We start from the raw sequence: 27681 nt of genomic DNA, 5'->3' as shown, positions 1-27681 counted from the left end.
AGCACCCGGAGGGGATGCTGCCAGGCTGCAGCCCCAGGGACCCCGAGCGGTGTGCGGAGAGCAGGCTGGGCTTGGGGGAGCACCTCACATCAGCTTTTGCAGCATTTGCCTTCCGAGAACTTTTTTTTTTTTTTTTTTTTTTCGACACAGTGGTTTATGCATCAGACACAGACTCTTTCATTCTAACAAATTTATTTTCTCAATCAGCTCTTACGGAATCACTACTCAAATTAAATTACAATCAAATTATCACATCAAAAGATACCCTTATTACCTAACAACTGTCCATATTTTCATTTCATTTTGATTTGTGCTCGTCTGAAAAAAACACGTAATACAAGATCTGGGGAAAAAATAAATTACCGTTTTGCAGCAGTTCATAGGTATTCTGAATAAAATATTAAAAGAAGTCATTTAATGAAAATATAAAGCAAATTTTTTTTTTTTTTTTAGATCAACAACGGATCTAACAATTCTATATTGCCGTCTTTTTGAAAAGTCTGTTTATTAAAACCTACCAAAAACACTGCTTGGAAATGGCAGTATTATATAATCACATCCACAGCACCCATTCAATCAAAGTTGGCAACGGATTTAGGAGAGGAGAAGTTCAGATAAGTGCAGCTGCAGATGCTCAGTCCTTCTAAATCCCTTTATCTGAATCAGTCCAGAAATAAAAAATAAAAATATTAATAAAAAAAATATTAGCAGTGGATTTTTTTTTTTTTATGACTCTTCCATGGTGATTGGCAGCCGTCAGGAGCAGGACTTTGACAGCCCTGAATTATTTCCCTTTCTCTTGCTGGTTCCCTTAATTCATGCAAAGTCCTTCTACAGAGCTCGAACTTTAGGGACCAACAACCTCTCCTTCTCCCACCCTCCCCCCGGTGTCTGTCCCTCCCCCCTCTCTCCTCGGGGTCAGTTTTCGGTGTGCGGGCATTTATTTCCATATTTTTGTTCTATAGCTATACCTATATATATAGATAAATATATATATATGTATTTGCTTCCCTACGCAGTCTGCTTGTTTTTAGTGCTGTGTGCATATTTTTTTTCCTGGAAAAAGTGGCCCTTTTCATTTTTGCAGAATATATAGCTATATAGATATATATGTTTTCAGAGTGGATGTCTGCCTTGCACCAAAATTCTCCGGTTTGGCCAAGAAAAACAGGGTGCTGGAATGCAGCAGGCCCCCTCTGATTAATCAGATTATTTTGCTTCTGCTTCCCTTTTTTTTTTTTGGATTGCTCCCATTTAAGAAAAAAAATAAAGAAAAGGAAAAAAAAAAGAAAGAAAAAAGGGGGAAAGAAAACTAAAGGAGAAAAAAAATAAAGGGAAAAAAAAGAGAGGGAGAAAGGGGGGAAAAAAGTTTCTGTGATTCAGAGAAGAGAGCCCTTTTGGGGATAGGGGGGAGAGTACGGGGGGGAGGAGGGGAGAGAAGAGGTGCAGACATCAGTGGCATTCCTCGCTGCGAGAGAGGGGTAACTGGGGGAGTAAAAAAGCAAAACCCTAAAGAAACCAAACGAAAACCCACCCGGCCAACCCCTGTTCCCACAAGCAACCCCCCGACACATCTGCAGTTTTGGTGCATTACCGCATCTCCGCCCCGTTTTACCCAGCACAGTCTAAACGCTCTCGCTCGGATCCTTCCTCCACCGCTCCCTCTTGGTCTCGCTCTTATATATATATATATATATGTAGATGCACGCCTCTATCCATATATATATAAACACAAGCAGTCTGAACGAGCCTGGACCGTGTGTGTGTGTGTGTGTGTACGTGTGTGTGAGTGCGTGCGTGCGGGTGTGAGTGTGTGTGCGTGTGTGTGTGTGTGTGAGCGAGCGGGTGTGCGCGGCGCTGCCGCTGCCGGTACCGCTGCCGGGGCCGGTGCCGGTGCTGGGGCCGGGGCCGGTGCGGCGGTGCCCGGCCCGGCCCGGCCCGCGGTGCCCCGAGCTCCCCCCCCGTCCCCCTCCCCGGCCCTGTCGGTGCCCCTCACTGCACGCTCGTCTGCAGTCCGTGGTGAGGGGGCGGCGTGTCGGAGTTGACGGTGCCGACCTGCGAGTAGACATCGTCGGGGGTCTGCTGCTGGATCCCCGGGGGGGTCATCCGTTTCTCTTTCTGCCTCCGATTGCAAAACCAAACCCTGACCACCTCCTTCTCCAGCTGCAGGCTGTCCGCTAGGTTCGTAATCTCCTGGGCGGAGGGCTTGGGGCATTTCAGAAAGTGGCTCTCCAAGGCCCCCTTGACACTCACCTCGATGGAGGTCCGCTTCTTCCTCTTCCTGCCCTGCGCCGCGATCTTGTCGATGCTGGTGGGGCTGCCCGTGGAGGAGTCGGCTTCCTCCAGCCACTTGTTCAACAAAGGCTTCAGCTTGCACATGTTCTTGAAGCTGAGCTGCAGGGCCTCGAAGCGGCAGATGGTGGTCTGCGAGAAGACGTTGCCGTAGAGGGTGCCCAGCGCCAGCCCCACGTCGGCCTGCGTGAAGCCCAGCTTTATCCGCCGCTGCTTGAACTGCTTGGCGAACTGCTCCAGGTCGTCGGAGGTCGGCGTGTCCTCGTCCGAGTGCGGGTCGTGGCTGTTGACGCCGCCGTGGTGCGCCGGGTGGTGCCCGGGGTGCTGGTGGTGGTGGTGGTGGTGGTGCCCGGGGTGCTCGCCCAGCTCCGGCGTCTCGCCGCGCACCAGCCCGGGGTGCACCAGGCTCTGCCCGCCGGGGGGGGGGCTCAGCATGCCGTTCACCGTGAAGCCCCCGGGCTGCGAGTAGAGGAGCGACTGCTGCTGCTGCTGCCCGCCGGCCATGGAGGGCAGGTGGGCGGCCGCCGCCGCCGCGCCCCAGGCCGCCGGGTGCCCCTGGTGCGGGGGGCCCAGGTGGGGCGCCCGGTGGTGCAGCGCCGCGCCCGAGTGCAGGTCGTCGCGCCCGCCGCCGCCCTTCACGTCGGGCGGCGGCGGCGGCTGCTGGGGGCTGCCCGTCATGCCCACGGGGCTGCCGGACCACGGCGAGCCGGCCTCGGCGGCGGCGGCGGCGGCGGCGGCGGCGGCGGCGGCGGCGTGGGGCAGGGCTGTCACCCACTGGTGGGCATGGCTCAGCATATGGCCGCCGTTGCTGGCGGCCATGGCGCCCGGCATGAAGTCGCTCTGGACCATCTTGGCCGCCGGGTCGCCGCGGTAGCCGCCCGCCGCCACCGAGGTGACGGCCACGCCGCCCGGCTGCATGCCGCCGCCGCCGCCGCCGCCGCCGCCGCCCGAGTCCGCGTGGACGATGGAGCCGGCCGCCAGGATGCCGGTGCCGGGGAGGTAGGGGTTAGACGTGGCCGCGGCCATCCCGCGCCCGCCGCCGCCGCCCGCCGCTCGCCCCCGCCGCGCCGCCGCCGCCGCCGCCGCGCCGCCGGCTGCCGGCCGAGCGCCCTTGCCCGCCGCTGCCGGGGCCGCTGCCGGGGCCGCCGCCCGCGCCGCCGCCGCCGCCGCCGCCGCCGCCTTCCCAGCCTCGCCGGGGCGCCGGGGCGCGGGGTTCACCTGCTAGCGCTCCGCGGCGCGCTGCCGGCCGCCCGTCCGCCGCCCGTCCTGCCTCGGCTCCGCTCTGCCTTCGCCTTGCCTTCTTCTCCTCCTTCCCCTTCTGCGGTCGTGTTTTTTTTTTTTTTTTGGCTTTTTTCTCTCTCTCTTTTTTTTCTCTCCGGGAAAAAAAAAAAAAAAAAAAAAAACACACACAAATTGTATACAGAACGTGGAGGGGGGGGGCTTGTCCTCCGCCGCCTGCTCGCTGCTCGCTGGGAGGAAACCAAACAAAGGCTAAAAAGCGAAAAAGAAGCGGGGGGGGGGGGATCGAAAAGCCCCCGTGCCTTCTCCCCTCCGCTCCCCTAGGAGTACATCTCCACCTCGCAGCCTTCCCCTCTCCGAGCGAAACTTTTCCTTTTCTTCTTTCCTTGAAGGCTCGGGGCGGCGGGGGGCTCTTTTCCTCCTCTGTCTCTCTGTCTCTCTCTCCGCCTCTCGCCTCGGCTCCTCGGTCTCCTCTTTGCTCTTTTATCTGCAAGTTTTTGCTCGGTGTCCTACGAAAACTTCCCGTGACGATGATGATGGTGGCGGTGGCGGCGATGATGCATTGCTCAAAGTTGTGCTGCCGCCGGAGCACTTTGTCCCCTTTGAAACAAGAGTCCTGCCGGAGCCTTCTTGCTAGAGTCACAGGCTGGATAAGACATCTTTTTGTTTTATATATATATTTTTATATATATATTTCTCTCTACCTTTCCTTTAGGCGGTTGGAAAAAAAAAAAAAAAAAAAGAAAAAGTGGAAAAAAAATCAGAAAAAGTTGAATTTTCTCGGTACCTCGCGGATTGTTTCTCTCTCTCTCCCTCTCTCTCTCCTCTCTCTCTCTCTCTCTCCTTTTTTTTTTTTTTTTTGGTGTTTGTTTTGCTTTTTTATTTTAATTCCAGCGGCCGCTCGAGGGAGGAGGCGGAGGAGGAGTGCCTTGCCGGAGAGGTGTGCGTTATGTGCGTGTGCATATATGGTATCCTTTATACACTAACTCCGGCGGGCAACTTGGGCTGCCGGGCTCGCGGCGCGCACTGGCGGGGCCGGAGTCCCGCCGCTCGCCTCTCCCCGCCTCCCTCCCTCCCTCCTCCCTTCCCTCCCTCCCTCCCTCCCTTCCTTCCCTTCCCCTCCCCTCCCTTCCCTCCCTCTCCCGGGCCGTGCCCGCGCCGCCCCCTCCCCTCCGCCCTCCCCGTCCCCTCGCCCGCCGCCGTCTGCCCGCCGCCCCCCCCCCCTCCCCCCGGACCCCCCCCAAAGCCCCCCGGTCCCCGTCCCCTCGCCCGCCGCCGCCCCCCATTGGCCGCCGGGCCCCCTTCCGGCCGTTCCGATTGGCTGCCCGTTAATTTAGGCAAAGCGCAGTCGGGGCTGGAAGTCGCCCCCCCCCCCTCCCCGGCCTCCCTCCGCCGGCCTCTTCCCCCCCTTCCTCCTCCTCCTCCTCCTCCTCCCCGCCTCCTTCCCTCCAGCCGGCCCTCCCCTCCTCCCCTTAACTCTTCGTGCACAGAGAGAGAGGGGAGGGGGGGGGGGCACACACACCGGGGGGGGGGGGATTTATTTTTTGGGGGGGGGGGTCCTCATTAACAACGAGCAGCGCCGAGAACGGCCTCCGCGCAGCCTCCCCTCCCGTCTCTCTGCCTCCCCCCCTCCTCCTTTTGTCCTCCCCCCGTGTCCCGAGCCCCCCCCCCCCCCTCCAGCCGCCGTCCCGCCGTCGGGGGGGGGGGGGGGAGCCCGGGGGGTCCTCGTTCTCCCGGCGAGCAGCCTCGCTCCGCCGCAGGCAGCCGGCCTGAACCCCCGGGCCCGCACCCCCCGCGGTTATTTCTTTTCCCATCCAGCGGAAAGAGTTAAGGGGGGCGGGGGGAACGGAGATGGGGGGGGGGGGGGGGGGGGGAGATGCGACCGAGCGGAAATGCTGCCGCACACGGGCAACCTCAGTGAACCGAGGGGGAAAAAAAAAAAAGAAAAAAAAAAAAAAGAAAGTGGCAACAAAAACAAGGGCGAATTGAACGCTCCTCGGGGATTTCCAGCGCAATAACACAAGTCGGACGTTCAGGGGCCGCGCCGCCGCGCACACGCTCCCGAGGTGCGGGGCATCCCTCCCCCGACCCCCGCCGTCCCCCCCCCGAGCTCTTGGGGCCGAGCTCCGGGCCCCCCCCGCAGCGCCCCCCCGGCGCGGCGAGCCCCCGACGGGCGCCCGCTGGGCTGAGCCCGGCCCCGGCTGGCGAGATCCCATCTTAGGTAGGTCTCGGAAAAGAAAAAAATCCCCATCAGAGCCAAGCTCCGAAGGGCTCTGGGAACTAAAACCCTAAGCAGACCCTTTTTTAAAATTATTATTTTTTTCTATTATTTTTTTGTTCCCATGCGTCCTCCAAAGGTTTCTTTTATATATATATATAAAAGATCCAACACAGATTTCATTGAATAAATCTGAGATCTCCAGGTGCAGACGTTTGAATAGTCGGTGCCAGAACCCCATGTTTTCCTTTCCAGCCGATTTTGCTTGGATCAGGCTCAAAAACCGAGCGAGTCTCGTGGTTTTGTTTACACTGAATGGGGAGGATAGGAACGGTGCCATGGGGCCGTCTTTCATTAATATACAGTGAGGATTTTGTCTAAATTACTGCTATGAATTTCACAGTACACGCTTTCAAAAGCCGTCTCAGGTGGCCTGATGAAACGTGATAGCGCCTCTGCAAACAGATCTACTTTCTTAATAAAAAAGGAAGGGGGGGGGGGGGAGCGAGAAATCCCCCCCCCAAATAATAATAATAAAAAAATGTACACCCTCATAACAGCGGCAACAACAACAAAAAAATAAAGCTTGAACCGGAGTAATGTCTTTTATTTAAAAAAAAAAAAACAAAACAAAACACACAAAAAAACTTAGTTCTCCAACTCTTCCCACCCCCTCCCTTGCCGAGTGTGATTGTTTTGTCTGGAAAAAAATCCAAAGTATAACAAGGGGAGAACAGTTAGTGCTGATTTTCATTTGCATAAATTTTCATATATTTTGGTGAAAATAATAGACTAGTGGAGAGCGGGGCTTAGTGGAGTCAGTGCAAAGGAAAATCTTAACATGGATCGTTTCGCTGGAGTTGAGAACATGATTTTCCCCCCTGTCACCTTATTAAAATCAAAAATTAAAAAAAAATCTCTAAATCCTCGAAGTATGATCGGTAAGTGTTTTACATTTTTTTTTTCTTCTACTTTTGTTTGCTTTAAAGTCTTCTGGATATGGGGTTTCAAAAGCCTAGGACAAGACAGGGAAACCCATGGCAACTGCCTGGAAGGAAACAGGCTTAGGGAAAGGGAAAGGAAAAAGAAAAAAAAAAATCCCACCAGCAACAAAAACCACCTTAGTGAAATATTACATAAAAAGCGTGGATTCATTCCAAAGCTCGAGGCAGCAAAGCAATTCTTCAGACTTTTCTGGGTCCCTGCTTCACTTTCCTGGGCACTCTTAATTATCGTAACGCCGGGGCTCGGGGCAGGGGGTGCGTGGGATGGGGGGGGGGGTGGCGGGGTGGGGGAGAAAGCTCTCGAAAACCTTTCGGGGATGGAAAGGGGGCTCGGGGGCAGGGGAGGGGGCCGCTCCTGGAGGGGGGGAGCCGGGTGCGGGGAGCCGGGCACCTGCTGGCGGCGGCGGCGCGGGGGGGGCCGGGCGCGGTGCGGAGCGGTGCGGAGCGGTGCGGAGCGCGCACAGGGTTAACGCTGTAGCTAGGGAACAGCCGGCTGGGCTCAATATCCCGGGCTGGAGCGGCGCAGGTCCGTCGGAAAGAGGATAATCAATCAAAACTAAGCAGGGCATCCCTCCGGCTTCTCCGAGGGGAGAGGGGCCGGAGGATTTACAGGGCAGGTTGCACTTTGTTTCTCCCTCCTGCCCCCTCGCTCCGCTTTTTCCTCCCCGATTCCGGCTAATTGAGAGGTGGAGGCTTACGAGCCGCAACTCTTTTTTTTTTTTTTTTTTTTTTTTTCCTTTTTTTCTAGCGGTGGGGTCAGCGCGATAAATAATGTGATAAATAATGTAGGCTGAAATTAGTAGGCCAGCTCCCTCTCCTGCAAACTTTACCGAGGCTTCAATATCCCATGCCGCGACTTTCATTTATTTTCATTTCGCCGTCCCATTTGCATAATATACATATATATATATATTTTTTTTTCCCCCCTCTGTCGCTGCTCTTTTGGGCACACAATAGCTGGCGATCATTGTGATTTCCTAGAATTAGTTACTTCTTTGCAAACGGTCGATCGTCGAATCAATAAAACGGCTTGTAAAACTAGGGAGGGATAGGTTTCAATTTGGGGGGGGAGAAGAATCGCTCATTTTCCACTTCTTGTTGACGTGCCCGGCGTCTCTTTTGACTGGGGTTAACTCTGTGTGCTCCATTGGAACAGATGCCGTATAGAGCTGCTCCCTCAAGATCATTTGTTTCCTTGATGGGGGAACATTTCTGAGCAGAACATATTGGTTGCCATAGAGAAAGAAATAAAAGGAAGAACACTAGTCACATTAAGCTATATGTTTGTGCACTGGGCTTTAGATAAAAGGGCCCTAGTTCAGCCAAAGAGAGCGCGGCCAAAGCCGAGCTCCTTAGCCTCACCAAAACTAGCTTTATTTTGTTTTGGACTTTTACAGTTGAAACATGTAAGCTAATTTTATTGGCTCTCGTTAATTTTATACGAGGCGGCTTGCTGAACAAAATAAACTTTTTAGAGGCTGCCGGAGGACGGCAGGGGGCGCCCGGGTGCCCTTCCCGGCACCGCTCGGCCCGGCACGGCCCGGCGGGGGATGCTCGGGACCCCCGGGCATCGCCGCCCCCTCCCGCAGCGGGCACAGCCCCGTGGCCGGGAACCCCGGGCCGGGGGAGCCCCAAATCTTCAGGGGGGGATGCTGGAGGCTGGAGGGCAGGGGTCCGACGGGGCGGGAGGGGGGCGGCGGGGAAAGGGGTGCGGGCTCCCGGGCCGCCCCCAAAGTGTCCCTGGCGGTGCGGTGCCTCCAGTGGAGCCGAGGCCTGCGGGGGAGCCAAATCAGCTAATTAAACTCAGGGCATCCTGAGGTGCCACGCAGGTTTTTTTTTATTCTTTTCTTTTCTTTCCTTTTTTTATTTTTTTTATTTTTTTTTTTTTTAATTTTTGGTCAAACAACGCGCTTAAGCCTCTGGAGGTGCAATAAAACGACTCTTTTTTTTTTTTTTTTTAGATCATTTAATATTTAATTTCTGTGTTAAAGCTGGAAAAGTAGCTCTTTTTTTTTTTTTTTCTTTTTTTTTTTTTTTTTTTCCCCACTGGCCCCTCCCTCTCTCCCCTCACGCCTTTTCCCCACTGGCGAAGCCCCCGCAGCCCCCCTTCTATCTAGCCCCCCCATCCCGGCCACAAGTTGTCGCCAGCCGGGACGGGACACTGGCAGGAGTTAACCCGAGCTAAAACCAAGCACATCGACGGCCGGCACGGCTTAGCCCAGCACAGCTCGGCCCTCCGGCCCTTTGCAAAGGCGCAGTGTCAGCTTTCTGCCCCAAATGCCCTCCGTCTCCCACCAAGCCCCCCAGCTGTCGCGATAGCGGACAGCAGCGACAACCGCGTCGCTGTCGCTCCCCCCATGTCGGGGAACAGGCTGGCCAGCGGGGCTGCAGCAGCAGCAGAGACACCTGCGAGGGGATGTCCCCACGGTCCCGGGGGAGACACACACGAGGGCACATTGTTCCCCCCCTCCGGGCTGCAGCCCCAGCGGTTTCCGTGTGGCTGGGAAAGTTTGATTCCTCGCCTCCATAAAGGAAAGACCAATTGGAGCCCTGGAAATCACACAGCCCATAAATATGATAGATGCTGGCAAGATGAACTCCCCGCCTAAAAACCTAACGCATACCTAAAAAGAAAAGAAAAGAAAAAAAAAAAGCAGAGAGAAAGAAAAGTAGGCAAAGAGGGAAAACGACCTACGAGAATACATCCACTTTTGATTTAAAGTGGTGCTGGGTCTTCCTTGGGAAAACGGAGTCAAGCCTCGGCGTGCGTTGACCGTGCGGGAAAATGCTCGAGATATTTGCGTGGACAAAACTTTCCACCTACCGCATTTGGCCAAACAAGCAAGAGCAATATTCCAGCCCAGCGAAACACATTTCCAGAGCGCAATTCCCACCAGAAAGGCGGTCGCTTGCTGGAGCTTTGCCGCACTTTTAGTGAACATTTCCCTTGCCTCCGAGCGGGCGGGTTGGAGTTGAGGAGCCCAGCAAAGTTCAGAGCCTCGGGCTGGGGGTTCAGAGGCTTCCCCCTCCCAAAAATCTCCTCTCCCTCCCGCTTGCCCCAAACCTTCCCCGTGTACGAAGCAAACCCCGAGTTAGCAGCCGAGCTCCTCTGCTTTCTGCCCGCGGTGGGCAGCAACAGCAAGACTTCGGGGCAACGCAAGCAGCAAAGCCACCGCTAAAACGAGCAACAAGTTAGCTCGGCGACAACTTGCTGTCCCGGCTGCGATTCTGGGGCTTGTGCCTCAAGTGGCCCCGATAAGCGCCTATTCGGGACTCCTTTGTAAAGTGGGTGTGTAAACGGAACGGGCACCGAAGTGTGGAAAAGAAAGTGCCTGGCGACTGTCTTGAGTAGTCATTTACTCAGAGTGGGAAACGCTTAGGTATCTCCTAATATAACGGCGGAGACCGACTGCCTCATTAGCATTTACAAATGAAAATGTTAAACATCGAGACATATTCCGTATACAGCGTGCTATATGTAAAACACAGCCGTGCATAATCCAGCAGTCAGCTGAAAACGCCGAGTTGACTGGGTTCCAGCTATGTGGCATTCTTGGCTAATGTGATTTGCTCTGTGTTTTTCAAGCTTACCCATGCTGTAGTTCAGAGTTCTTATGACCACGTTGATAGCTGCACTAGGGATATTAGACTAACCAATCTGGAGAAAACAGGAAAATACACATATTACTTTTAAAGGCTTACAATAATAACGATAAACACAATAAGCAGGCGGCTCATTTATCCATACCTTTTATTACGAAGGCTTCGCTCCCAACCTTATTTATTGTTTTGAGCATAACAAAGCGTTTCTGGTTCTGTAATAAATTAGAACAATAACACAGGACCGCACATGCAAAGCTGGATAGGTTTTAAAATAGAGGTCCTTTCTCTCCCAGCTGCATAATTCCGATATTACCCAACGTGTCGTGCTTAGGGCTCACCTCGTACGCACTGTAATGAAAGTTGCCAAATGAATGGAACAATCTATCTGTTGACTTGAGCTCAACGCAGACGCATTACATATGATAGAAACCTAATGCTCCCACCGACGTTAAAATCACAGGGATGTATAGTTACAATCCGGCTCCTTGAACATGTAGATTTTTATTTATAAGAATAATCGTGCATGTAGCAACATAAAAAGGGGATTTACAAGTTGGAGTCCTTTGTAAAAGACTGTGAAAACCTTAGCCCCGCTTTTATTAGACATGATATCATTCTGATTTGCGTGCTTGCCATCTCAATAGCGTTTCACACGTGAAAAAAAAAAAAGAATGAAAGAAAGAAAAAAGAAAGAAAGAAAGATCCATATGCATTACATAGATTTTCTTTTACGCGCATAAGGACTGGCAGTCTCTTAGTGGATAAGAGGGTGAATAATTGTGCTACACCAGAAAACACTTCGTGCAGTTTGGCAGCTCTGTTTTTTATTATTAGATTTTTTGACATTTGAACTTGTCTATTGTCTGAGGAGCTCAGTGCAGATTGCAGCAGGTCAACCTTAAGGCTGCTCTTTTTGGCATTGCACACAAACATGCACTCGCTGTCTGTTCTCCTTGCGTGAATGCAGCAGCTACAGTTTTACCGTGCATTTTTTTTTTTTTAATGCACATGTATTTATATTTATTTAATCCGCTTGGGGTTTTCACGGTCGTGCGGTTAGTTTGTCCGTGCGATCATTTTACACCAGTTCCTCCCCATCTATGAGTTTTTTCCCCGGTGCTGGATACTTTTAAGCACTCAGCCGCTTTTACAGCAGGGTAATTCCAGCATCACGATGCTTGATAAAAGGGACTTCAGTAGCCCCGGGATTAAATGACATATTTCCCCGCAGCTTCGCTCAACTCTATCATGACTCCTACAGTCAAAAGTTAACATTATTCATCATGTCCTCGCCTTTCTTTTCTCCTCCCCCCTCCGCATCCAGCCCCGGTCCGGCTCCCCGAGCCTTTGCGAGGGCTGGCGGCGGCCGGGGGAGTGGGGGGGGGGGGGGGTGCAGACGAGGGGACCTGGTGGGGCGAGGGAGATGCGAAATGGGGGTCGTTGCCCCCCGGGGCCGCAGGGGGAAAGGGAAAGGGAGTGGGATGAGGGTGGAAATAACTTTTCCCGGCAGCGATTTGCGCCCCGGTGTGCTGGGGGTCGGGCTGGTTTTAAAGCGGGACTCTTCCCTGGGTGCGGGAGGGGGGGGTCAGGCCGAAGAGCCGACCTCCTCCTCTAGCAGGCTTCCACTGGAGCATATACCTTCAGACATATAGACGTAGACACGCTGTGAGCCCATCGGCAGGGACACGAACCCCCGGGCACGGCCACGCACCGCGAGGCTGGGTTCGCCCCCGCCCTTATCTTCACACCCCCTCCCCCCCCATCCTTCCCCTTAACAAGCGCCTGATAACGCGTTTAAGGCTTGTTATTTGAACTCTCCCGATCAGCATGCAGAAACGTAATTGCATCGTTTTTCATCAGGAAAGAAAAGAGGGGAGGAAGGGGGGGACCCCCCCATGCGCCCTCCTCCCCCCCCAGCTCTCCGTAACCGCTGAGTCACCGCACCGGGGGGCAGCGGGGACGCGCAGGAGGCAGCGGCATCTCATTGCCCACCCCGGCTCAAAACGCATCCCTCCTCATCTCCAGCCCCTCAGGTCCCTCCCTCCTCCTGGATTTAGCAAGACAGACTTGGAAGAAAGTGGCCCAAGTGCGGCCAGGGCCCTCCTTTGTCACTGGGTGTCCTCCTCCGGTGCACTGGGACCTGCATCATTGAGGCGGGGAAGAAAATAAGCCTTAAAATAGTGTTTTGGGGGGATTTGGGGAGGAGGAGGGATGGATAAGCCACTTCACCTGGTGGACAGAGGACAGGGAAAGCATCTGGGCACCTTTATCCCTACAGACTCCTTTAAAGGTTATTCTTGCTGCCAGGCTTCGGCACAAGCAAAATGGGGGTGCTGGTGTCTGGGAACAAAGCTGGTGGCAACCAAGCGACCCCCCAAAAGGGGGAGGAATAGTCCCTTCAATTCCCTGTCGAAAAGCATGCGGCATTGCTTTCTCCTGGGGGCTGTTTCCTGGGGTCCCCGCACCCCCAGGGTGCTGAGCAGGGTGTCTGTCCAGCACCCCCTTACCGGGCCCGCTCAGGGAGGGGTGCGGACCCCCAGGTACGTGCCAAAGGGCCTCAGGGACAGCTTCTGGGAGTTGGTGGGTTGCACGAGCAGCCTTGAAATCAGTTTGCAGCAAGGCCTGCAGTGGGAAACAAAGAGGCAGAAAATGTTGGGAGCCCAAGGAGAGCCTGAAATACAGAGAGAGGCACTGAGCTTCCCGGAGATGCTTCAGCTCCTCAGTGGGGAACAGAGCGGTATCCTTTTTGGGCTGGCTCCGTGCAGCTGAGGGCTGGACTGTACAGCCCACACTGAATCAGAGGCATTGTGTGCAAATGAATAAGCACACATTGTTTTGAAATGCTGCTATTGTGTTTGGGCTAGGGGGAGGAGGTGGCTGCATTTTGCGTGCGTGCGTGTCTATGGGCTTTCTAAAGGTGAGTGCAGATTGCAAGAGTTGCTGCTCTGTTTTTGTTTGTCAAACAGGGCCCTTCTCTTGGGAGAGGGGCATGTGGCGGATCCCAGCCCAGGATTACATTAATCAAAGCATTATTTCCCCAGGGATGCGCAGCACAAATGATAGTAAATCCTAATAAAATTGGATCGCTGAGAAATTGAACGCTTAAAGTAATCTGCTCTGCCTGATAAAAACTTCAAATTTATAAGATATTATGCATCCCCACCCCCAAACACCTCAGGTATCACCACTGTGTGTGTGCATTACGCATCTATCTGGAGGAGAGAAAACACTGCTCAGCTTAACAGGCCCCTCACTATTGAATATATATATATATATACACAGATGTGTGCACGTGTGCTTGCATGCACACATTTCACGCATGCACACACACGTGCAGAGCTGTAAACTAAGCTAACACCTATACGCACGTAGCAGTAATGAGGACGGTCAATATTTGGCTATTCCACCTTTGCTGTGTACGAGGCCGGGACATGGTACTGTGCCGGTGCCGTAACATGGCCTGGGCACTCTTTGCTCTTGCTCTTTAGCGATGCTCACCACGGGCCTCCATAATAGCATCTGCGGTCTCAGCCCTGCTCAGAGCAGCTTGGCTTCTCATAGGGGTGGCAGGGAAATAAATAATAATAAAACACTACATGGACATGAATGTCCAAAGCTGAGCTTAGAAAGCCTGTGGGAGGATGAGTGTCAGAGGGAAACTGCCTTGGACCAGGGGCACAGGTGAAAGAAGGGGAGAGGTTGCCAGTTTTTCCCTGGGGTGCGCAGCACGCGGCACCCGCAGCCCCCGTGCCCACGGCCGTGCCACCACGGCCCTGCCCTTCGGTGAGGGTCAGCCGAGGCCTGGGTAGCCGCTGGCAACTCGCTTAGCTTCAGATCCTCAGTCTCAGCTACTTCCTCTCTGCAGAAGGAAAGTTTGTCTGTAATTGCGGGACATTACAGTACGCTCAAAGAGCCCCACTGTCCGGCATGGAAAAAAAATAAAAAAGGGAAAAAGAAGGAAAAAATTTGTTTTTTCCCCCTCCTCCCCCTTACTGAGCTTCCAAACGTGGAAGGGGCAGAAGGCGTTGCCACTCGCCCAGCTGAAACTCTTTGAAGGGCTGCGCGTTTCAGACATGCCGATCATTCCTCCTCGCCCCTACCCTCCCGGGGACCCCTGAAATGTGGCACGGCGACCCCCCCCCCCCGTGAAGTACCCCCACGCGTGACCGTGGCCGCTCCTGCCCCCTGCCCTGCGCCCCCAGTGCGCCCCCCGCTGCCCCTTCCTCCCCTGGCACCGCTCCTGCCCCTTGCGGGGGGAGTTTCCTGCCCCGTCCCGGCTCCAGGGGCTTGCAGGGGGGTGTGCGTGTAAGGGGGGGGGGGGGGGGGGGGGCGGCCTCGCAGCGCCCCGCCGGAGCGGGGGGGGCTCGCCCTCTCCCAGCCCCGAAATGACGCAGCCCCTGCTCCAGCATCGGCTCCCGTTCGGGCTGGCTCCATTTCAGGAGCTCCGTCTCCCCCCACCCTCTTCTTCCCAGCCTTCCTCCTTCCTCCTCCTCCTCGCCCCACCGTCACTCTCAACCCCCCCCCCCCCCCAAGCCCCCAACCCCCCCAACCTTCCCCCCCCCCCTCCCCGCCGCCCCAAACTCCTTCCTCAGGACCGTGGGATGCTGGCGAGCCCTGGCGAGAGTTGCCGGTCTCCATTTCCAAGCGGGGAGCCGCCGGGAGCGGTGAGGCAGCCGGCAGGGCTTGGGGGGGGGGACGCGGAGGGGCTGCGCGGGCCCGGGGAGGGATGTTGGGGGGCGGGGGGAGAATGAAGGATGGGGGGGCAGCACCCCGAAACAACCCCCTCGCTGCCGGGATAGGGGCAGCGCCTTCCCCTGCCCGCCGCCGGCACCGCACAGTGGCCCCTCCGCGCCCCTCCAGGGCTGTCCGGTGCCCCCACAACCCCCCCCCGCCTTTTTTTGGAGGGGGGATTGGGCTCCCCTCTGCCCTCCTCCGCGCCGGCAGTGGGGGGACCCGCTCACCCCACCGCCGCCTCCCCTCCCTCTCCCCTTCCCTAAAAAATAATAATAATAAAAAAATCACCATTCCCTTGCACACCACGAGGCACCCTCTCTGGATTCCCCCCCCCCCGCCACCTTCATTCCGCCCCCTCCCGGACCGACCCTCTCCCCCCCCACCTCCCCCGCCCCGCCGCCCCGCATCCCGGGTGCAAGCGGATCACCAAAATCCAAGCTGGTTCCAATTTCCCCCAGTTGTCTGCCTTTGAAACACTCAGAAGGTAGGGATGGCTCATCGTGGGATAATGCGCTCCCACTCCCCATGTGTTCAGGAAGGTGGCTGCCTCCCCACCCTCCCCTCCCCGCTTTCTTCGCCTTAATTGGCTCTATCTTGATGTGCACTTGTTTTGTTTAGCCTATTTTAACATTGCGGACGAGATAGGCAGAAAAAGGAGCGTTTGACTCGGTATGTCTCTCTGATTTTTTTTTTCTCCCCCTTCGGAGGTTAATTTGCATTTGAGGTCTAATTCATATTGCAAAATCCTGGCGTTTGAGGACTGCAGAGGAACAGGGCATTCTTTTCTGCTTCTGAGCAGGAGGCTCTCCTGTCGTTCACTCTTCTGAGTATAATTTCATTGTATTCACAAGTGACAAGGATTTGCATCAGTCATTTTTCAAGCTATTTTTTAAAGAGTTGGGTCAAATGTTCTTTTTTTTTTTTTTTTTTTTTTTTTTTAAATTGCAAAGGGAACAAATATCAGCATGAAAACAGAGGATGCCTTACTAACAACGTTACAAACTTAAAGTTTAAGGCACAGGCTATATATTAATATAAGTATTAATCTGCATTCCTTGGAGTTGGATTTCTAACTCTTGAACATCTGATTTTGATGGAAGTCAGGGAAAGTCGACTATACAAATATTGAAGTATATTTATAGCTTCTTACATCTATTCACAGGTGATTTTACTGCTGTTTGCCACTCTTGCTCCAGCGTTTTGTAATTATTTCACTCCTGAAAAGCATTTCATAGGATTATATGCTGCTTTACTTATTAAAGGTTTTCAGCCTGTCCAGCTATAACTTTCATTCACATCTCTGGAAATAGTTAAGTAGCCATGTGGACTTTATGGAGAGATTATAAAAGATACATGGTCATATAAAAAGATTCTGTTTTATATCCCTGGTCTTTTCGTTCTTTGGATGTGATGAAGAATCCACCTACATTTAGGCCTTTATAGCTCCTTTAAGGAATACCTTCACATATTTTATTTATGTATATAAAATGAATTTTATTTATATATATATAAATATAAAGTGATTACATGAATGGCATATGTTGTATAATATGCATATGAGACATTTCAAGCATCTCTACGCGCACACCAATTTATTTTTCATAAACGTATATGTGTGTGTACGTGCGTGTATATACACGTGTGTGATGATACACATGCTGGAAGATAAAACTACACAAAGTAAAAAAATATTCATAAAGGAAAAACCTGTAAAGGTTGTTCACTGGGAGTTCGCATTTAGTCCCTCGTAAAAAATCACCTAAGTTACAGACTTTACTGTAAATACCTACTTACACCCCCACCTCAGCATAAAAATATTTGTGCATATATATTTGTCTTAGAACAAACTAAACAGGGCTATGAATTATACCTAAAAGACAATACTGAGATTAAAAAAAAAAAAAAAGCAAAAAACAAAAACAAACAAAATAATAATGGAAAATGGAATTTTATATAATGCCAACAACTTTAGCTTGATTCTTGGCATAAGCAATTTAGTGCAATTTCATTTGTCTGAACTAGAGTGATATTACAAAGTGAATTAATAGAACATTAGTACTGAAAAAAAAAAAAAGAAACAGTTCTTCCTTTGAAATATGAAGTGCCTCTAACTTGAGATGAAACCTGAAAGTCGGTGAATAATATATGGGAAATATTAATATTTTAAATGTATCATATTTAAAATTGCTATGAACTTAAACAAGGTTTCATAGCAAGAAAAAACAAGTAATTCATTTTAGATTCCAATTTTATATGCACCATTTTACAAATGAAGCAATTCACTAAAGAAGTGAAGTCAGGTATGTAAGCATATTTTGTTATTTTGCACATGAAATACAGTCATTATGGAATATAAATTTAATTTGTGAAATGATAAAAAAGAACATTTGTTTCATTTTCTACTGCACTGCAAGGAAAACATTTTTAAGTAGCTGATTAATGAGATGAAATGAAGTGATACAGCCCATAATACCTGCATGTGTTTTTATACGTAGTGAAACTGTACCACAACGGGACATTTATGAAAAGTATGAACTCAAGTAATGCAATAAAACTTTAAATTTAGAATGGGAGTTTATACAATTCAGCCTGATGTTGTAAAAAGTGAGCCCTGTGGCATTTGACTTTGCATTACTGAAAAATTACTCCTGCAAGAGAAGTCAGTAGAGTGTAGCAGAGTTGAATCCTGCACTTCAGCGCGGGCAAAATTGAGGTGCCACTGGCTGCCTTGCCGCTGGTTTTAGTGGGAAGAAGGTGCAGCCCTCAGTCCTTTCCCTAATACGAGGTCTATCGACTTCCAGATTTCATTGCCCTGCTCCAACCCAAGCGAGGAGGTACAGCTCAGCCTCTGGGAGCCAGCCCTGTGTTCCTTCAGTTGTGCCAAATCCTACTTGCCCTGTTCACTGAAGACACCTGGTGCTTTGTCTTACTGAAAAGAGCAGAATCTGGCCCTCAGTCTTCCCCCTGGTGTAATTCCTTTGGACCTTAATAGAAACAGAGGGATTATTTTCGCTTGTTTCTGATGTCAATCGGAATTCTGCTGGGGTTAGGTCTCAGGGCTAGGTTGACCTTGCACTTACTCCTAAGAAACCTACAGTTTACACCCTACCTACTTTGGCTCTGGCTTCAGTGAATCAAGCCAGCAATAATTCGAGTTGATATATACAATACATAGGATACATATGAGTGGGCATTTGGAACAGCTAGGCAAAAAAAAAAAAAGAAAGAAAAAATAAAAAAGTGTCTTTGCACCAGTGGAAAGCACTGGATGTGTATGAGCTTAGTGAAGAGGGAAATGACACCTTCTGGCAAGTGCTATGGCTGTCATGAGGACTATAAGCACCTAGGAACTGTCTTGTTGAAGGAGAGCGAAAGTCTGGGTAGTCTGTAGCTTGGTTCCCAGCAGGAGTTAGTCACAGGTGCCACAGAAGAGGGCAAAAGTTGGTGACCGAGGGGGAGGTAACACGCTTGTCACCCTCCACACGGCAGAGCTCTTTCTCACCACTTTTGCCTGAAGCCCTGGGGCATTTGCTATACTTCTCCAAATGACTTCCCATTAATTTCAGTAGCTTCCATTTTTGTTATAAATGGCCAATTCACTTCTGAAACTCACTATAGTTATTTTAAATTCGGAATAATAGTGACGAGAAAAAAAAAAAAAACTTTTAAAACAGTTTTACCACTCTTTGTTTAAATATACATTTCTCTGCTGTGAAATAACCTTTCTTTCCACATCTATACCTATATGAACAATGCTAACTCGTACCAGGAACAACATTTTAAAACTGTGTCATACTTATGGGATAATTATTAATCTTGTCAGAATAAAAAGCATACTAAAAGTACTCCATACAAAGGTTTGTGCCTTAATGTTTTTGAAAGTTTTTTTTTTAAAGTAATCAGACATGTCATAACAGAGGAAGAAACTATACAATATATAGCACATAGTAAAAGTATATGACTCCTACAGGACTATTTAGAAATATACAAAGATTAATTTTTCTCCTTTTGCTTAGAAGAATACTTGATGAGCAGGTATGTTTTTATTTTTATTCCTGCTTGTGTCTTACAGTTCTGTGAAGACGATGTGGAGCTACAAATCCAAAATTTTAGTGGCTATAAATGATATAAAAATAAGCAAGAGAAATGCTCATGTTACGTATCTGGAGGGATAAATACACAATAATCATGCAATTTGGTAGCAGAAAGAATAACTATTTGACAATAAAACCAATGCTAAATACAAACAGGATAATATTGTTCTAGTGAAAAATATAGCAAATAAAAATATACAACAAAAAGATGATCTTGAAATTCTCTCTGTTGTTTTCTCTCTATCTCTGTTGTTTTCTCTCTCTCTGATTAGATCTTTTTCAGTTGAATGTAGATTTTGAATGTTTTGTGACCGCCGAGACCCTGTTAGTGAACAAGTTAGTCAAAACTTTTCCATCTTGGTTATCATATCCCATGTCTACAAATCCAAAATGTAACTGGTATCAACCCCACTGAACACTAGGAAGGTGTTTTTGCTGTTCATTGCTTGGGATTTGCTGATAGGTCTGATTTTGCATATGCTTACTCGTGTGCTAAAATTGCTGGGTTATGTGAGAGGTATTTGTAGGTTCATCTATTTATTTTGTGCAGGAAGGCCGGCACTTTCAAACTGGGAGGTTGTGCATGCACAAGAACAGGATACCTACTGCAGGAGAGGGGCCTTTTTTTCAATAGGCATGGGGCATTTTCAGCTTCGTTTGACTTCAGTGAGAATTGTGAAAACTCAATATTTTCTAAAAAGACGGGCCACTTTTCTTGAGAAAGTCAAATGTGGATATAAAAATCTGACTTCCTGTATCTCTGACTGAAAAAAAAAAGGTAAAATGTTGGTGTTTTATCTTCATATAGGTTTAGCATCAGCCCTACGGATATAAATCACAAACTTACCTTTTCCCATGTGATAACTGTTTGCTTTGCCTTTCGTTTCACAGAGGTAGGAGAAACGATTAAACCACAACCACCCTGAAAAAAAAAAAGACATCAATAATAGAAATTATTGTTCATTACTCAATTAAGAAAATAAGAAGACTGGAATCTGCATTGGGGGAATTATGATTTTACGTGCTGATATTTTGACTTTTGGAAATTAGGATGTTAGTACTAAACATTGCCACGTATATCTTGCTAGCAATAGGAAATAATCACATGCAAATTTTAAAGGTCTGTTCGAGGGACAGCTTCCTGCACTGTGGCACACTGAAACTTGAGGAAAATATTTCTAACGTTTGGAGGGGCTGCCAACAGCTGGAGAGGTTACAATATGCCACCGGCAACCTCCGTGTTGGTAAAGCAGGCAGCAGGTGTCCTTACCTGGCTTTACGGGCCCGTATTCAGAAGAGGAGAATTAGGAGAACTGAAACAAATGAGCAAATATTGGCGCAAGTCCCCTCGGTACAGCATGACCATTTTTGTGGTCAGTTTTGGCTGGAGGGTGTTGAGCAGAAAGCAGGAAACGGGCCCAGTCCAAAGCCTCCTCTGCACACACCCAGTGCTGGGCCTCTGGGCACTCCCGCTTTGTCTGCAAGTTAGGGCTGAAACAATGCAAACGAGTCTCCCGTCCCAGCAAAATCCCTAAAATTAGTAAAATTAGTAAAATCACGTCCCCTGTTTGTGAGCTGTACCTTTCTTTGTCCTGCTCCTGGGCAAAGGCCTTTGCTGGTCGAACCAGTCAGGTTCCAAACTGTGGCCCGAACTTTGCTCTTTGGTTTCATCCCAAACCAAGCTTTGAGCTTTTTTTTTTTTTTTTTTTTTTTTTTTTTTTTTTTTTTTTTTCCAAATCTTTGCTTTGTCTAGAAATGATTGGGCTTTGCTGAGAACCAACTGTCTTGATAGGCTCGAAGTCCCTGGGAAACCTCAACACTCGCATTTTATAAAAAACAGTAAGCAAAGCACACTAGCATATTAATAGGTGAAAGGCATTTTAAAGGGACACTCTCGCTTGGTAATTCAGTCCGGTAAAATATATAAGCTGAGAGCAGTTTGCGGGAGTTGTAGCAAGCCACAAGTGTTCTTCTCAATGTAAGGCTTCTGCATTTTAATTATTATTTCTTTTTCTGTCACTGTGGCTGTGTAAAAGATCCCTGGAGACAATGGGGACTGTGACACTGAGGGACAGGTTGCACTGACGCCACACAGAGAGCCATAAAAAGCACAAAATGGGCACACAGAATAACGTACAAAAAGAGAAAAGAACAGTTTCTCTAATTTTTCCCGTTTGTAGTAGCTATGTTACATCAGGGGTGGGTAAAAAGAAAAAAAGCAGACAGAAATGCGATCCCTAAACTGACAGAGCCTCTTTAAATTTGCTTGAAGAACCATCTCAGGGAGGAAAAAAAAAAGAAAAAAAAAAAGACATACTACACTGTTCTGGATTTTATTTGTTTAAATGCAAATTTATGGAGCTGGCCACACACCAAAAAATGAAGAGTTTGGTACTGCAGTTGCTTTGGTGTATTTTTCAGCATTGTAATGGGCTACAGGGAGACAAAGGAGAATATGAATATATGGCAGTTGATATTGAGATTTGGGTGACATTTTTGCTTGTTGTAACTGTCATTTTAAAAAATCCATTTTCATTCTATCACGTTATTGAATCGCAGCAGACGTTGATATATAAAAGCTGGAATTATTTAATAATCAAAATTAGGAGTGATTTTTGTACTATATTTCTCATTACCAACCCCACGATTGATCACAAATCCTAAGGTACAGGATCACGAATCCTAAACTTGCCCATAGGGTAGAGTAGACTGTTCAAGAAGGAGATGATAGAAAAAGTAGTTTCTTTTTAAAGCTGATCAAAGCACACTGTTTCATAGGGCATCAAAAAGCAAGCTCAAGTGTGACATTACTATCACACCTTTCACAGTATTCTTTTTCAGGAGTCTGTCCCCAGAATTAGTCCGAAAGAACTGCTTTGGGGAATTGCGTTTGCAGTCCTGGTGTTGGCCTGCTAAGGAAGAGGTGTGCCCTTTGTCCCTACCTGCAGATGGTTTGGATGATTTTACTCTTCGGAGGCAAGCACTTCCAGTGGGCTGCGTTCAGAAACTGCTTTTCATAGCATTAGTACAGAACCAAGTTACAAAAGAATATTAATCTAATACATTCCAAAATTCAAATATGTGTGATTAATAAGCATTATTATCTATAAATAAGGCTCTAATGATACTTTGGCAGTGTTGTAAACACAAGAATCAGAAGCAATTATTGTCATTATTGTTCTGCAAGTACTTTCCATGAATACCAAATGGATATTACTGTCCAGCTCCTTGGCACATAGAAATCCTGTAAAGAAACAGTTGTCAGTCAGTAAGGTCTGGCCGGCTGCTGTTAACTACATTTGTCTAAAATGCAGCGTACCTAAAGACAAAGCAGGCGAGGTATTGAAAGCAAGACAATAGTTGATTTAAAAATTCTTCTTTGTCTTTTTCAACCCACCAAATTATGTTAAATAAAGCTTATGAGAAAGTTTTCACATCCTGTGAGATGAACTGTTTGTGTGATGGCTGTGATTAAAAATGGAAACGGGTTCTCTGCCAAAAAAGCTACCCTTCCTTGTGTGAAACCTACAAAGGTGAGAAAATTCCAGATGAAAGGTGGTGTGAAAATAATTACAAAGACCCCCCTCCCCAGCCATTAGAGGTAACCCACAGATTGTTTTCAAGGACACAGGATAAAAGGGACATTTGTCTCAATCATGTTTACCTATCTCCAGTTTTCACAGGTCCCATAGACCAGAGTCATGCTGGTGGCCGGGTCCCACTCACTGTGACACCCCCACTTGCCTTCCTTTGGCAGTCTCACCTCCCTCACGAAACCTCACCACTTTAGACAGCGCCAGCCAACAGCAGCATTTTGTGGTGGGTGTCATGTTGTTCTTCGGATGCCAGGGTGTCATCGCGAGCGGGAACAGTGTGGGTCTGACTCTCTGAATCTGCAGAAAGAAAAAGGAAAAAAAAAGAAAAAAATAAAACCAAAACAGTAAGCTTTACTTTCCAAATGTGTTCAATTCTTCTTTCCTCTCCTTGATATTTGGGGTGTGCAGCACCCTATACCATGTGGTTTAACATTTTGTTCTCTATTTGTAGGTCAACATTTCCATGATTAAACTTCATCCTTTATTCAGCCTGTTCTGGCTAGGCTTTGCAGCACATGTGATATAAGCTGTTTTCACAGCTAGTAGGCCAAATCTTACTCTGGATAAGTGAGCCAAACATATGTGACTGAGTCAGACACTTAAATCAGCTCACTGGTAAATGGGAGATAACTCCAGGTGCAGTGTTGAACACTGAGAACCAAAAAAGTGGGAAGGGTGGCCAACGTTCCTCCGTGTGGGAAAGGAGACATCCTATGCACACAGACAGTGAAATCATAGCCCTTCCCAAATCTCTCTCTCTCACATTTGCCTGAGTATATGGAGCCTTCTTCACTGAAGTCACTAGGCATCTTTCCATTGACTTTGGTGGGCTCAGGACCAGGCCAGTTTTGGGTAGTCTTGGTGGCAGCTGGATGTGGTACGGGAGAAAGGAAGACTCTTCTCACTTTCCCAATATGAAAAGCCATCACTCTTTGAGAACCCACCTTGTACTTGCAATACACACCGGGTGGTTTCTTGGGTGACATGGAGCACCACACCTATGGAACCCCATTTCTTTCAGTCAGTTTCTCTTCACTGCCCTTAGATATCAGGCTATCAGACTCATTTGCTGAAAGAGGCTGATGAATCTTTCACATTGTGACAGACATCAGTTGCTCTAATGTGTGGTCGGACTGGGTGACCTCTCCTCATAAATCAGTGGAACAATTCCTGGAAGTGCTCATAGCCTTGAGTGAGCATTACCCAACCCTGTCATCTTCAGTGCTGAGGATTTGCATTAAAGGACTCTTTCTGGCTGTGTGGCCAGCAGTCCTGCTTCTCTTGTCCTTCTTTTCCACTGCCTGGTAATTCTGGTAAGCCTGTGCAGCTAGTTAAGTGAAAATAGAAGAGCCAGATCAGCAGGCAGGTGTCATATGTATGATTCAGAGCTGCCCTATCATTGCTGTGTGACATTCTTACTTTCATCAGGGCTGGACCGGTCTTGATTGTTGGACTGCTAGAGGACTTTGACCCTTTTCCTCACATTTGCACAGAAAATGCCACGGTTGACTAGCTAGAGCAGCAAAGGAGAGCTCCTGCATCAAGGCCAGGGAGGACACATTTTCCTAAAGCAGGCAGAGCTGTACCTGTAATGCTGCAGAGAGAGGAGTGCCCTTCATCTATACTTTGGTGATGACTTGCGTCATCGCACAAAGGAGCTGGCAGAGAACAGTTTCCCTCAGGAATGAGTCCCTCCAGAGCTTTGCTTGGGCTGTCTCCCTTAGCTAAAGGAAGTACTGGGAATGTAGACAGCAGGACTTCCAGTGATTTTTGCTTTTATCTTTTTTTTTTTTTTTTTTTTAATGACACATCTTTCAGCTTTTGTACATTTGCTTTGAGTATTTCAACAGCTTTTTTTCATTTAGAAAACAAACAAACAAACAAACAAACAATAAAACATCTCCTGCTCCAAATTAAATCTACTTGTTAGATCTTCAGTGGATGAGCTCAAATAATAAATGATGATTACCTGTTGCTTTCAAAGTCCTGTCCTGATAATGCACTGTGACATGTTGGATGAAGTGCCTGTACTACTCTGAGGACCAGCCCCATAGTTGGGCAGATCCCTTGGCATGCACGTGGGCGTCTGATTGATTTCCCTGCTGTTGTGTTGGGAAGGAAAGCCTGCTGGGAACAGCAAGAAAGTTGCTGAGGAATTAATGGAGGGCAGGTGCCATCAGCTCTTGGCATGTGAGTGAATAGCGGGCCAGGAAGAAGGGCATGCTGTCCTGAGGTGAGGCACAGAAGTAGGTGATCTGGTCTGGTGTGCCTGGGGACATGAAACGGCACAAGACAGAGGGAGAATTTCCTGTACACTTCCAGAAAGCAACAGGGAGAGTACCACATTTCTGCTCTCACTGGTGTGAGAGTTAATCAAGGATATGCTGGAATAAATCCATTTGTGCTTCAAAGACATGTTGGTGTCAAATTAGTGGAAAGGAGCAGGGAATTCAGGCCAGTAAGATCTGCTGATAGGGTCAAGTGGCCTCCCTGGCCCTGGTTCTGCCTTTTGGAAACACAAACTGCACTTTGGATTCACTTTTAAAAGTGTGAGCCAAATTGTGATGCTTACAGAAAGCAAGAGGAGAGGAAGAAGGTGGGGAAGTTGTGTGCTCAGAGTACGAGAGGAACATAGCATGCTTCAGTGAAGTAAAGTTGAGGAAAAGCAAATTAAGCTTTTTTCTTAGTGGTTATTTAGACAAAGGAAATTAACTCACCATTTTCTCATGCTTAAATAACAGTCTTCCTCTTCCACAGCATAAAAGATCTCAGGATCACACTGGAATGAATTAAGACTATGTATGGTACCAGATGTAATTTCAAGTTAATGAAGAGACAGCGTATTTTGTGTTATCTTTTCTCTTGTTTCTGATTGTCTTTTTTGGGGTTGATATTACTGTAAGTAAATACATTTGTCTTTTGTTTCATTTTCCCCTTGTGACCTATTTCATTTAATTAGAAGGAAATGTGTAATAGGAAATGAGTAGCATCACACTGGGCTCCATCCAAAGCTTGTGAAATCACCGGGAATCTTTCCCGTGGTTTTCACCAGCACCGAATCAGGCCCAGCAGAAATGAGAGGATATTTCCACCTTATCTGGAACAGGAGGAAGAATGCACTTTGCCAGTGTAAAAATATTACAGTCGTCATTTTAAGATCTGGCCCAGATCCTAGGGAAGGATTTTGCTACTGCATCTGCCTCTCTGTGCCACATGTTTCACATCTGCGGCAGCACGTTAAGGATAAAGGTTCCTAAAACCTTAACTCTGGCTATAAATATAAAAAGAAGATACAAATTAAGTAAAAGATAAAAGATATTGATGGAAGTATATGAGATGCTCTTTAACATGCATATTATTGACTCAGTAGATTGTTACGGCTTCAGAGCTATTAGGGTCTGCTGTGTCAATGTGTACTTAGGGACTGTTTAATATGCAGATGGTTGACATGACAGACCGAAGCCATTACAGTCTATCATGTCAGGGGGGATACATGAATACGCACTTTGCCAAACACTGTAAAAAGTCCCTTTAAAATACAGTTGCTGTGCATACTTAGCTGCTTTTTAAAATCCTTTAATAGGTTTGGTTATTCTGATACCCAAAGACTATGGAGTCTTGATTTATCAGCAACAAATTTTATGTCCAAATTAAGCCATTTTCCATGTGGAATGTGCAGTCAGGAGGACAGGGTGTAATCTCAGATCCACAGCTCCTATCAAATCTTGTAAAATTAGCAATTGCACTTGTGAGTGTGTATAAGAGATCAGAATCTATCTGCTGGCATGTGTCTTTTTGAAGAATATAGTTTTGTCTTTTTGAGGGGTAAGGGAGAGTGTTGTCTCTTTTTCATTCAAATAATCTTCAGTAGCAATTAAATAGCTTATGCTACCTAAGAGATCAGTTATTACAAGATAAGCAGCATGACAGTTTGGAAAAACTGAATAAGTCTTTGATTATTTACTAAGTTTTGATATCTGCTATTTGCCTCAAAATGCTAAAAAGTGAAGTATAAGATACAAACATGAAAGGCTCATTTGATCATCATAAGGAAAGGAATCAGTAGTTTTGCTTTTCTTTTCCTCAACAACTTATTTTTTATTAAAATAGCAAAGCCAAGCGTTGTGTTTAATAAGATATATTTTTTTCATTTGAATATCAAATGGAAAAATACAATTAAAATATTTCTGCTTTTACATTAGTTGTAGGCTATATTTCAGCAATGCATATATCTAAGAAGCTCAGCATACACATTTGGTATATATTAGATGCTTCTAACAGATGCCCAGACCTCTTCCCCTGATTTTTAATGTTCTTTTTTATGGCAGTGATCCAGGGACATTTTAATTTGCAAGCCTGTGAACTTGGAAATAATACTTGTAGTGGGGCATTACAGCTAGTCCATTCACTCTAAGTTTATTGTCATGTGTCACCTAGCTCTGATTTTTAGCTTATTTGCTGGACCGAGGTGCGTGGCGCAAATCCAGCACGAAATTCACCGAGGAAAAAGCACTCTGCCTTTCGAATAATAGGAACCATGCAACACTGTAAAGGCCTTCCTTCTTATTTGTGGTACAGCTGGGGTGCAAATCTTGCAAAGGAGAGAAGTGGGTTTTCAGACAAATGTGCTGGTTTCTTTTCTGATGGCTCTTTTTACCGCCTGGTGCTGCCAGGGAGGCCATGGCTGCAGTCGGGATGTGGCGATGGGTAGGTCAAGTGCCGGGAGGTAGAAAGGGAGGAGTGGATGTTTCCCATTACCTGCCACACACCTTCTCCCGGATCTCCTACTAGATTTCTGCAGCAACACAGGAAAGGCAGGAAGAGTTTGGGGGAGTAAAAGGGTCTAGAAAAGCCCACAAGATGAATGCTTCTTACAGCCAAATTAAGGTATCCTGTGCTCC

The 27681-nt window shown here is 48.3% G+C and overlaps 1 protein-coding gene and 1 long non-coding RNA gene across 7 annotated transcripts in view; one reads left to right on the top strand and one right to left on the bottom strand.

Annotated features, from left to right (window-relative positions):
- Window positions 1-1960: 1960 nt before the first annotated feature.
- On the bottom strand, window positions 1961-3318 carry POU3F3 (POU class 3 homeobox 3). Its single transcript, XM_040536510.1, has one exon. It carries the CDS (start codon window positions 3316-3318, stop codon window positions 1993-1995), a length of 1326 nt encoding a protein of 441 aa, XP_040392444.1. The 3' UTR covers window positions 1961-1992.
- A 3139-nt stretch (window positions 3319-6457) lies between these two features.
- LOC121059601 overlaps window positions 6458-27681 on the top strand; it is a 52054-nt gene continuing 30830 nt past the window's right edge. For 4 of the 6 annotated variants that reach the window (XR_005814590.1, XR_005814589.1, XR_005814591.1 and 1 more), the window contains exon 1: window positions 14911-15020. This is a non-coding gene — a long non-coding RNA (uncharacterized LOC121059601). Of the gene's footprint in view, window positions 6691-14910; window positions 15021-15473; window positions 15575-27681 lie in introns of those variants that run through there. The other 2 variants (XR_005814592.1, XR_005814594.1) reach the window with 2 other exon arrangements.

The sequence above is a fragment of the Cygnus olor genome, chromosome 1, assembly GCF_009769625.2.
Source record: "Cygnus olor isolate bCygOlo1 chromosome 1, bCygOlo1.pri.v2, whole genome shotgun sequence".
Taxonomy (NCBI): domain Eukaryota; kingdom Metazoa; phylum Chordata; class Aves; order Anseriformes; family Anatidae; genus Cygnus; species Cygnus olor.
This window is presented reverse-complemented; position numbering and strand designations above follow the sequence as displayed.